Source organism: Zeus faber (genome assembly GCF_960531495.2).
Source record: "Zeus faber genome assembly, chromosome: 1".
NCBI classification, from domain to species: Eukaryota; Metazoa; Chordata; class Actinopteri; order Zeiformes; family Zeidae; genus Zeus; species Zeus faber.
Window position 1 is genome coordinate 34,525,572 of NC_137193.1, and position 12,491 is coordinate 34,538,062.

Sequence of the window (12,491 nt, forward strand, 5' to 3'; positions counted from 1 at the left end):
ATTGTAAAATGGGCAGATCCTGCTTAAAATAATGAGAGGGCATGTTTGTGATGTCTTTGCATGTATTAATCTGCATTCATGTTTTGTTGCTAAAGTTTTTATCGATCGATGGGAGGTATTCTAAAAGTTACTCGTACAAAGTGTCACAGCAGCACACGAACCATAGACAATGGGGAGCAGCGACAGAATGAATGACGATAATTTGTTCTGCAGTGTATACATACGTAACAGCTCATCTTCTGGTGGCCAGTCAAAGTGCTGATCTTTTTAAATGTCCGCTCGGTCTGTGGTGCGTTTGACGTAACGTCAACTTGATTTTCATGATCATTGTGAACTATCAAGGACAACAGAATGTCTTCTTGGTCTAAGGTTTAATTGGCCAGATTTGTTTTCCATTCTGTTCAAAATAAATCTTGATGCTTACTGATGCTCTGTTAATTACTTTACCAATTTATGTAGGGACTAGTCTCAAAAATAAGAAGCCAAAAATGTAATTCATTCAACTAAAACAAAAAAACAGATTTACTAATTCACAGGTTACCTGACATTTTGCACTAAATGTCTCTTTAACCACAAGGATGGGATTGACATTGAGGTTTATTTAAATAGTCTGCATTGAGCAAACTTGCAAACTGAGGGGTGGTCCTTGTCTCTCGCCAGTGATGATGGTTTTTGCATTTGTTTTTGCTTGGTTTCTCATTGTTGTCACCACCTCCCCCAGCCCAAGCCGGAGAACGCGGTCACCCTCGCTGTTTCCTCTCGGGTCCTGTTCCGTACCGAACGCGAGCAGAAGGTGTATGAGCAGAAGGGGGTGGAGGAGTACCTGCGCTACCAGGTGGAGCACGAGAACGAGCCCTTCGCCCCGGGACCCGCTTTCCCCTTCGTCAAGGTCAGTGGTTGCACAAGCAACCACAACCCCCATAGTTGATATTTTTTCTATGTATACAAATGTTTTTCCATGCACAGACAGGCAAGATGAATTGCTTACATCATGGAAATGCCTTTATAAGTTCATACAAGCAATTGACATCAGTGACACACATACATATGTTCACACACAAACACTTTCACACGTATGTGTGACACCCAAAATGATTTCCTTTATGTCAAGGAATGGCTGCAAATCCAATTGACTATCTGTCTTCACAAGTTCCTCCAAGCGATTCCTCTCAGTCAATTAAATGGGACAAAAATAAAGTTACATGTTGTTCTATGTGTGTCCTGGTTTTGTCCCATCAGGCTCTAGAGGCGGTGAACACTCGCCTGAGGGAGCTGTACCCGCAAAGCGAAGAGCTGTTTGACATTGTTTTGGTGACTTACAACCACGCACACGTGGGGATCCGCCTCATCAACACCATCAACCACCACAGTGAGTGTTGCAAGTTCTGGTTGTAGTTGACTGATCTGGCGGTGCCAGTTTACTGCCATAAAATTGCATTCCTGGAAATGCAATGAAAATCAGAGATCCATTTGTTCTGAGCCAATCACACTCTGTTTGGTTTAATGTAGCAATTTTGTTATTAACCAATCAGGTTTCATTTACATCAGTTGCTACGGTTTCTACGGTTGCTATGGCAAAGTCAGTTCCTCTAGCCTTATTAATGTCAGTGGTTCTGACATCGCTGTTAGAATTAAGTACATCTATGTTTAATTTACAACTATAGTCTAGTGTATTCAGGGTTTGAAGATGACATTAAATGCAAAAAAAGTGTTAGTGTATTGTTGTAACTTGTAATGCTAAATGCCTCCATTTCTAGCTTTTTATTTAGATTTTCCATTGATCATCTATGGTTAAACAGGGTTCACTGCCACACAATTAGTGGATGTGTAAGGTATGATAAGCATGTGGACTTGACAGCAAGGGCTTCAGCGAGATCTGTGCTTTTTGCACCCCCGGTATTGACGAACGCTTGTATATTACTCCACAAGCAAAGCCAGTGTGCTTGTGCGCATCCCGCCCACTGCATGGCAACTCTCAAACACTCAAATGACCTTGATATTTGACTGCGTCGCTCCAGACATGTCGCTGTAGACCAAACAGAGTCTGACATTACACCAAAAGCGACGTCTCTTTGGGAGATCTTCACAGGCTCGTGAGCTGCCACCCAGTGCAGCGCTTGGATGTTTTCTTCTCAAAAGTCCAAACGTAACTGCCGACCCGGGAAAAAGGGAGCACGAATCCCTTAGGAGACGGAAAGGGAAAGAGCTCATGGGCCTTCTGTTGTTTTTTTCCCGAAACAAAAACAGACAAAGCCTGGTGTTCTAAAATTCTCCCACGTCTGATCTCTCGGGTGGCTCTCTGTGTGAAACCGCCTTCCACATGAGACACTCCTCTGACCTCTGACCTGTCCAACCGACATGAAAATACATGTCCTCCCTGATACAAACTCAGATGCAAACTCCTCCCGAAAAAGACACTACTATGGGGTAGTAGTCTTCGAGCTATCTAGATTAGAGACTTTTTCCAGAAAGTTCCACTTTCTGGAAAAAGTGAACTGCGTTTTTTGAGCAGTGGAAGTTTACAAACGGCAGCCTAGACACTAGCTAGTTCAAAACAGTAACATAACATCATAGTTGATAGAATTGTCGCAGTTGACAGAACTCAGCAAACGTACACTCCAAACGCTAAAAGAAACCCTGAGAATTGGAGAATTGACTTGTCGATGACTGACTCCATATTTGAAATTGACGGTGTGCCTAGGTTCATAGGTTCCAATTACAATTTCACTGTGTATTGGGGATTGGTGTGGGTTTGACAGCCCCTGCTCACTACTGCACTACTGCCTCGGCTATTTTCAACACAGCTCTCGTAAGGATCATCCGCAGCCCTGGAGGTGGCTTGGAAGGAACAGAAAGCCACGAATTACAGATTAATTTGTGGCCGAACACACACACACACACACACACACACACACACACACACACACACACACACACACACACACACACACACACTTGATTGAGCACCTCTCAAACTTTTGTAATATTCCTTAATTGCTTTTTATTTTTCTTTAGGAATGGATTATGAGCAAGTACTGACCCTTGCTTTACGTGGATTTATTACTAGTATGAGGCATCTGCCTATTAGCGTGAGTGTCACTGCAAACGTTGTTTTTTCTTGTCTAAGTCCGTAACATGAAGCGTCCATATTTCAACTTCAACAGTTTTACAGCTTTCACACGATTTCATGTCATTGTTAACTCAATGACGACAACTGTGTTGAGTTCAACTCTTTACCGGACATGTTCATGGGCTAGGGTTAGGGTCAGAACATCAACAATCAAACTTCTTTTACCAACCGCAGATACATAGAGAATAGTACGATGGTGCCATGAAGTGTAACACAAACCGTAAATAGCAAATAGATATAGTTATTTGTGTTGTTTTCTTTTTCTGATGCCACTTCCAGGGCTCCGTAAGTGCACAACGTCCATCCATATTCAGCCACACTACTTGCTTTGAAATGAATGGGAGAACGTGCCGTAAAATCAACTTCTTTCCATGAAATGGAAGCCTAAGGGTTAAGGGTTAAAAATCGACCCAAAACAAAAACCATCTAGTGCTCCTGAAACTAACCTGAAAACAGTTAAAACTGTATTTCAGGTCTTGGAAATAGTACAGAAAGTACAACCACCCCGAAAAGGTCGGACTTAAAATAACCTTGGAGTCAAGTTAACTCGCCACAGACATAGTACAGAACAGCCTTTCCACTTTCACTTCCACTTCCTCTTTCGATTGATCTGAATGTCTCAGTGGGGAATTCAATCTCTCTCTGTATTTCCCTAACTGATGCGCTGTCAGTCTGAATGTCTATTTCTGGCCCTTCCGTCTCGTTGTCTCGGTCGCTCCGTCTGTCCTGATCCAACAAAACGAGCGTCCTGGCCATTACGTCATCGCTGCTCTTTTTAATTTATCCTCTCTGGCCTTCGTCTTTAGCCACCAAATCACACTCGCTTATTGCCGCCCCGTTCTATCGTTTCCCCGCACCGCCATCATCCCATCAGTTCTGCGATGGCCCCATTACCCTCTACTCAGTCACACTGTTCAAACACCCCCCCACCCCCAGCCCATTACCCCACCTTTCACAATATCTCAAAAAAACAACTCGTCTCGAAGATATGACCCTCTAGGATATCACTTACCTCATTACCTGTCTGAGCCATCAGCACGTCCCCGCCCTATTTCCCCGTGCTCCCCCAAAATGCAAACAGACACTTTGCCGCCATGCTTAATTCCTCCTCACGGCCCCCTCCCACCAACCCTTATATCTCCCAACCAATCGTCTGGTCCTCACATCAGAGAATATTCCCTCTACTTTTCAAGACTTTACTACTTTTTTGAAGTCAATTGCTTCCAATAGAAAAGTTGTCAACTAAACATAACTACGGCAAAACTCCAATGTTATCACAGGCGGACATCCAGTGGAAATAAAGTATAATACAAGGTATAAGTTTGTCCCAAAAGACCAGGGGCAGGATGTTGACCTACATTACTCAAATGGGAGGAAATAATTACTGATCCAGTGTGGCCTGGCCTAGTAATCCTACATTGTGAATACTTTATGATGTGAAGGAGTGAAAAAACACTCAAACAATGATAAATTCTGAAAGAATCTACTCAGTTACAGCAACGTTGGTCATTGTAACAAGCACAGCACATTTTGCAACAACAAAAAAATATTTTACCTAGAAAGTACTCGGAAATCTTGCAACGGAGTATCTGTGTGTTCAAAACAGTGACATTTTGATTGCTCTCATTCCCAGACCTGTTCATCGAGAGATTCTGCATGACCGGGGGAAGCAACCCTATCGGCTACCTAAAGGCCTGGCATACCAACCTTTACCTGTCTGCCGACGCCCACAAGGTCCGAGAAGCGCTGGCTGAAGGTGAGTTCCTAGGCAGCGACACACCCACACACATTAGCTACATGGTCCTTTTTTCCCTTTGATATTGTCTCAAAAGATGTGTTAACAGCAAAAAAACACTATTAAAAAGAATTCTCGGAGTATGCAAATCCACCGATATGTTCTGTGGTACCGCTGTGCTGACAGGCGGCATATTTGCCTTGTGCAAGTGTTATCCTCCAGGGATTCATAAAATTGGAGGGATTTGTAAAATAAGAAAAAATAATTCATATTGAACATTGTGGTTTGGGGTTGATGTGGTTTGAGCAGCCTCACCAGACCTGATTCTAGATAATCAGGGAAAGAGTGGCTGCAATAAATGAACTGGATCAGATGGCTACCCAGCGGAGTTCTACAAACATTTCTGGCCACTTATTTCCCCCTTATTCATCAGAATGGTTACGGCACATGAATACTGCTCTCATTTCGGTTTTGGACCCAACCCTCACCTCCAGTTATAGACCCATAAACCTAATTAACGTAATCGCGATTTAAAGATTATTCGTAAAACACTATGGTGTGTGGATGAGCAGCCACACCTGACCTGGATCTAAGTAATTGATGGATCCAGGATCAGAGTGGCTGCATACCTGTTGCTGGTAGGGTGGTCTAACGGGCAACAGGTAAAACCCCCATCCCCACACACACTCAGGAGAGGAGCCCTGTCATGACACGTCTATCTGCTCCTGGGCTTATTCCAACTAGCCCACTCTCTACAATAAACTGTGTGTCTACAACCCTGTCACCCGTAACTCTGTGCCGGAGGGCCCTAAAAACCCCACATGGGTGGCGGGTGGTAAGCAAAACTGCCACAGACATGCAGTGGATTGAAATTATAAAGGCTCTCCTGAAAGAGTCTTTCTTCCATGGCACGCTTTTTTACATTAAAATGATCCCATGACACACCAATATCCTTTTTACCGCTAAAAACATCAGAAACATATGTGGTGTGGGGATGGTGTGGTTTGAGCAGCCAGTGTGCCTACAACCCTGTCACCTGTAACTCTGTGGCGGAGGTCCCTAATAACACCACTTGGGGGGCGTGTGGTAGACGACACTGCCACAATATATAACTAAGCTTTATTATTATGTCCATTAGTGATGCAGGACTCTACACTAATGAACACTAATAGTCAACTAATAGTGATGCGAGCCAACAAATCTTAATAAATGAATACATAATCTTGAAAGAATTAAATGATTATTGGGAGAATTCCTCTCACAACTCAGAGCAAAACTGACTCTTCTGTCTCTTGTTCATCGTTCACTGGAAATCCTCATTCATTCACCAGGCTTTACACCAACTGAATCAAATGAACAAAGTCGGAAAAATGAATGATTCTTTTTACTGACTCGTCAAGGACTGAATCTCAAAAAATGAGTCGAACCTTTCATCGCTACGAATAGTTCTCACTTTCACTAGAACTATTCGTAAAAGAGTATAATTTGTCCTGCTGGCGCTGGTGTTCTGCTGGTGAAACTGATGAATTTGATTAATTAGTACAGCCTTGCAATTTTGATCTTGCAACACAATAGCTCATTTCCATTTTTCTTTTTTTTTTTTTTTTTTTTTTTTTTAAGTAGAATTTTAAAAATATTCACAGCACCCTCATGGAGCTCGTACGGCACCTCATTGTGCCACGTTGCAGCAGTTGAAAAGCACTGCCCTAAAATACAATTGCTCATATACAGTACAAATGCCTCCAAACTCTATTTAAGAACAGTATCTATGTTAGTGCTGAATAACTTTTCGAGCCTGCTGCTTAATTTTATTTCCTTCCTTAGTTCTTTCAAAGATGAAAAGACCTTTTCCATAAATATTAGTTGATGGGGTCAACAACAACATTCCTTATGTGGCATATAGTGTAACTAGTATTGGTACTCGATACTCTTAAGGTACCCGCCAAAATAACCCAATACCAAGTAGTATCGAAACTTCTTCAGTGAAACGATACCTGCATTCTTTTGTACCCAGATCAAAAAAATATAAATTTGTATGGTTTTGCTCACAGCCAATCACCGTGAGTGTTTTTCGATTTAATGCGACGTATGATTGGCTCACTATCGCAGCAGTAGCTACAGCAGTCGGTTAAAGCATAGGTTCACAATTTTTCAAGTCCTTCTTAAAACAACAGTCAGGTGTCCATAAGAACAGTGACAGAGGTTGTCCTCGCTGTAATCTTTCCTCCTGTACTGGCTTTTTGTATAAAATGACACTGCCCAAATACTTTAATGTACAGTTTTCCACAGTTACTATATTTCATCAATATTTAAATTATTTAAACACTTTTAAAATGTATAAGTGTAAAAATCATTTGGATGGGTTAGGGTTAGGGTGGTGGCATTTTACTCAAATTCAACTTCATTATTTGTCAACTGAATGCTTCCATTCACATGATGGGTATAGTAGGGAAAAAAAGTGTTGAATGAAGTACTCTATTGGTATCAGCATCACTTTAAGGGTACTGGTATTGTAAGTTACCCAGCCCTACATATGACTCACACACACACACACACACACACACACACACACACACACACACACACACACACACACACACACACACACACACACACACACACACACACACACACACACACACACACATTACCCTGACACCTGACATTTTACTTGATAGGTCTTGATTAACAGCTGCACCACAGGCCTGGTGATGTGGGTTGCGGGTGATTACAGGTGCTTTAGTTATTGTCTTTCACAGCATCAAACCATAAAGGGATAGTCATAAAAGAATTTTGCTCTGGTACTGAAATTATTCCAACTTCTAGAGATACCATTTTGAGGTTTTTCCTTCAACGGGCGGCGGCTGCATAAGCGGCTTTTGCTAAATAAGTACATTTAACTGTGAATACTTACTCCCTCCTTATACTCCTACTTTATTGCACCTGTCTCCATATCAGTCATTTTTTTTACTCATCGACAGACACTAAATGAGTGCAAATTTACTGTTCTAATACAATGCCCTTTTGCTGTTTATCACAGTCCGTTTCTCCATGTCGCTCAGGCGGGGCGTGAATCCATTCTCTTCATATCCCATTTTACTCAGGCATTGCAGCGGCCACCATGTTCATGCCAGAGAAGCCGACTGAGGTGTCTGAGACCCAGCTGAGGGTAGCCTTCGACGGGGACGCCGTCCTCTTCTCGGACGAGTCAGAGCGCATCTTCAAGGCCCACGGTCTTGACAAGTTCTTTGAGCATGAGAAGGAAAATGAGGACACCCTCCTCGATCATGTACGTGCCGTGCTGGTGTCGACATAGTGGTGACAAGTGTCTCTCGCTTCGCCGATTCTTCTACATCTTTATCCATCCAGAAGATGCAGTGCTAACGTGTCAAATCTAGTATTGTGTTACCGCCACCTTGGATTTGAAGGATAAAAGTGACTTGGCCTGGCATTACCTTGTGCTGCTTATAACTGGAAAGAAAGCTTTGCCACAACCTCACTGAGCACTTTACTATTGAGAAACGAACTGCTCTGCTGCAGCTTCTCACAGTGCTTAAATGCAGTGCAATGGGGCATACATTCAAGCCTTAAATAATGGTAAATCTCCTTTTAGAAAATGGTGAAACAACAATATTGTCAGACAGTCTTTATATGTTTGAAAATATATTTTTGAAACGCACATATTTTTCAGGGTCTTTTACACTCTTTTGCACTTCTGCAAATCAGCTCTTTTGGCTACATCCCTGCTAACATAAGAGACTAGAAACAGGAATTTGAACTGCTTCCTACTGGCAACAACCAATTGTAGCCAATGTTAAGCTTTGGATATACAGAGGCAGTAGTAGTAGTTTGAAATAAAATGTGATATCACTGTCATTCAAACCCTGTTCCAAAATACACTATAAAACGTGTGATTATAATGTGAGTCTTTTAAAAGGACACTTAACATTTTCTAAGACTTAAGCATTTGCTCTATTAGACGAAATTTAAACATTAAGAAGCTGCAGTGGACGGTTAAATGTCTCAACGGTAAAATGTTTAGCACATCCGTGCTATGAACAGTTATAAATGATGTGAACTAACATTTTAATAAGGCTTGGGTGGGAAAATAGTGAACCTACCCTTTAACTCAGTTTTGTCACTCTCACAGGGTCCCCTTAAGGGCTTCCTGGAGGCGCTGGGGAAGCTGCAGAAAAAGTTCTACGCCAAGGGCCATCGCCTGGACTGTCCTATCAGGACCTTTCTCGTAACAGCCCGCAGTGCCGCCAGCTCCGGGATCCGGGCCCTGAAGACACTGCGAGCTTGGGGCCTTGAAATAGATGAGGCCTTATTCCTGGCGGGGGCCCCTAAAGGCCCAATGCTGGAGAAGATCCGGCCCCACATCTACTTTGACGACCAGATGTTCCACGTGGAGGGAGCAGCAGAGATGGGCACCATTGCTGCCCATGTGCCGTACGGCATCGCCCAAAAGTATCCTAGAAAGTAGCAGGCCAACGAGAGAGGAAAGAAGGCGGCGGGGTAATAAAAGAGAACCTAAAGGGAAGTGGGAAGGAAGATATATAAATGACAATGCTGGTTGAGAATTGTTTGTCATCAGATCTTGCATTGTAAGAGTGTACAGCAAAGCATCATCACTGTAAAGTTACAAATATTTTCCCTTTGTTGTTAAAGTAATATTATGGTAATTAGATCTACATTTGGATACAAGATGCTACGCCCGTAAGTCCCGTGTAAGTACAGTGTAAGTACGGTGTAAGTCCAGTCTAAGTCAGGTGCTGAACAGATATCGGGAACATGAGATGATCCAGGTTTGCCGTGGTCGCTCAGCTTCTCCTGGACCTGGACTTGGACTTCCATTCAACCTTTCTTATTATGGGATGGAGGAAGACCTCTTTGTCGATATTATGAGATGTATAGTTGAAGCGCTGCACCCAAATAGAGTAGACCTATATTTTTCACTGTATATTGCTACAAAATGAGCCATAAACGGAATAGAAAAGGGGTCAAAAAAAGAAGATAAAAATGTGTAACAGATTGTGTCAATATTTGATATGTAGGGTGAGAAAAGAATGTAAAACTGTAACTGTAACGCCAATATAATTAGTGTATTTCAAATGTATTTTAGTGTGCTGTATTAGCACAAAGTAAGTTATTAAAACGAAAAAGTTCCACTGGGGGCCTTAGTATAATTCAATCTAAAGAGATAGAAAGAATGTGTACCTTTGCAATGTAGTTTCATCATATTCCAAATCCAAATTAAATTGTAACCTATAATGACAAACACGAGCCTCTTGTCTTTACGTTGTATTAATATACATGTTGTGTTATTAGAATTGACTTTTAAATAAAATAACATTCGTGTTTCTGTTGTGATTTGTAAAAATGAATGCCTTGATCACTGGCGCCATCTTTTGGTCATCTATGTTGGTACAAAGACATACTCCATTCACCTGGCGCTGATTGATATTTCTCAACAAAGTTTGGCAAATCAATAACTCATTTGGGCTTGAGGATTCTTTTGATGTCGCAAACGACTTCATTTACTTCTTTGCTGTCTGGGTTTCAGAAAAAAGAGAGAGGCCCAAGGCCCTACGCTTCTTTTGAAAATGCAATACGATCGATATTATTCAAAAACTGACAAAAATAAAAATGAAATTGTAGGCTATGGGCAGAGAGATAAGGTTTTGTTTGAAGTGCAAGTGTTGAAACTTTCCCCTTTGAAAGGCATTACTTGGCCTGCCTTAAAAAATCGTCATCATCATCGTCTTGTTGCATTACCCCCCTCTTCTGTTACTAAGTGCTATAACCTGTCACACACACACACACACACACACACACACACACACACACACACACACACACACACACACACACACACACACACACACACACACACACACTCCTGAGGAACACTGGACGCGCGCGTTTCTCCATAAGTGGAGAAATCTATCAAAATCCGACTTTTAACATATTTGCATAATTGAAGATGTAAACGTTAATTCCCTGAAGCCTTGGCAAACATGTTAAAATGCTTCTAAAAAGCAGTCCTGCGCAGTCTAAACATTTCAGAGAGTGAGTAAGGAAGTGTTCCCATTAAGCACAGTGTCAATCCATTTGACTAAATTGCTGCCCTCTCCGGTATTTTCCAGATTATTTTGTTCCCTGTAAATAATACATAAGGGCAGCAATAATGAGCAAAAAATGGGACAATAAGTGCTTTACTTTTATCATTATCTTTAAAAAATACATACTTTGGAGGCAGAATGTAAAGCTTTATGATCTCAATGGACAGATTGTAGCAAATCGTCTACATAAACACAAACTATTTTTCAAGGCATGCACTTTGCCAGAATCAATTTTTATAGGTCTTGCACAACTGAGATTTTACTGTGTTTTAAACCTGAAATGAATCATTACCTTACAGCTTATAGAGTGATTAATGAAAAAAACAATGATATATTTAGCTGCAGGCAGCAATACACGGGGTCCAGTTTAGTCGTGTTCGATACGTATTACAGTTTTCCGGATTCTGTGCAATATAGCACGAGTTCCAATTTTTTCGATTTTTACAACCACCCAGAGATGAATCGCGGATTTATTTCATGTAGTGTTCCATTCAATGCTTCAAATAAGTACAAGGGGTGATAATGCTGTAGGCCGGAGCATTTATTGGGTAACAGCATAGGCTACTGTCGGCTGTAACCACGTCGAAAAACAAACCTGCTCGCTCATCCACCTGGCACCCATTCCTCACTTCGGGTCTCTCACTCCCCACTTTCTGGACCCGCCCCCTTGAGCATCTAAGCCCACAACATGGTAACATCTTGCTCTGGCTCGACTTTACAAACAGACACTCTGGTGAGAAAGGCGAGGCAGCGTCTTTACCACCTCAGGCAACTGAGTAAATTCCGGGTCTCGGTGAGGATCCTCAAGTCCTTCTACTGTGGAGCGGTGGAGAGCATCCTGACAGGCAACATCACTGCCTGGTTTGGGAACTGTACTGCTCAGGGCAGGTGGGCCCTGCAGAGGGTGGTGCGTTCAGCTGAACGTACCACTGGAACTACACTCCCCTCCCTGCAGGACTTATACACCAGGAGGTGTAGTAGCAGAGCCCGTAGGATCATGAAGAATCCTTACCACCCCAAGTTGAGCAAGCGCCTCCTCAGTCACACAGCGAGAACAGAGAGACTGAGACGGAGTTTTTTCCCACAAGCCATAAGAACTGTCAATGCTGACCTCACCAGGGGTCCTCACTGAGCCACACACATAGGCTCCACTACCTCACTGTACTGTATGTAGCATACTGTACCGCATACTGTGTCACTGTTCTGGGTTGTTCGGTGTTACTGTATTGCTGCAGCGTGCTGTTGTATACTGTGCTGTATATCTCACAAATACTACCTCACTTTATTCACATGCCACTTTAATGCACACATCTGTATGTACACAAATAGCCTATCCCATATACATAAGTCTATCCCATATACATAAGTCTATCCCATATACATATGTCTATTCCATATACATAAGTCTATCCCATATACATAAGTCTATCCCATATACATAAGTCTATCCCATATACATATGTCTATTCCATATACATAAGTCTATCCCATATACATAAGT

The 12,491-nt window shown here is 42.2% G+C and overlaps 1 protein-coding gene across 1 annotated transcript in view; it reads left to right on the forward strand.

Moving 5' to 3' along the window:
• Nucleotides 1-10,228, forward strand: part of nt5c1aa (5'-nucleotidase, cytosolic IAa) — a 20,355-nt gene extending 10,127 nt beyond the window's left edge. Inside the window, exons 3-7 of the mRNA XM_080015551.1 lie at nucleotides 722-889; nucleotides 1,240-1,369; nucleotides 4,764-4,886; nucleotides 7,970-8,154; nucleotides 9,016-10,228. Coding sequence (XP_079871677.1) covers nucleotides 722-889; nucleotides 1,240-1,369; nucleotides 4,764-4,886; nucleotides 7,970-8,154; nucleotides 9,016-9,351 — 942 coding nt within the window. The 3' untranslated portion in view covers nucleotides 9,352-10,228. The remainder of the gene's footprint in view (nucleotides 1-721; nucleotides 890-1,239; nucleotides 1,370-4,763; nucleotides 4,887-7,969; nucleotides 8,155-9,015) is intronic.
• The last annotated feature ends 2,263 nt before the right edge of the window (nucleotides 10,229-12,491 follow it).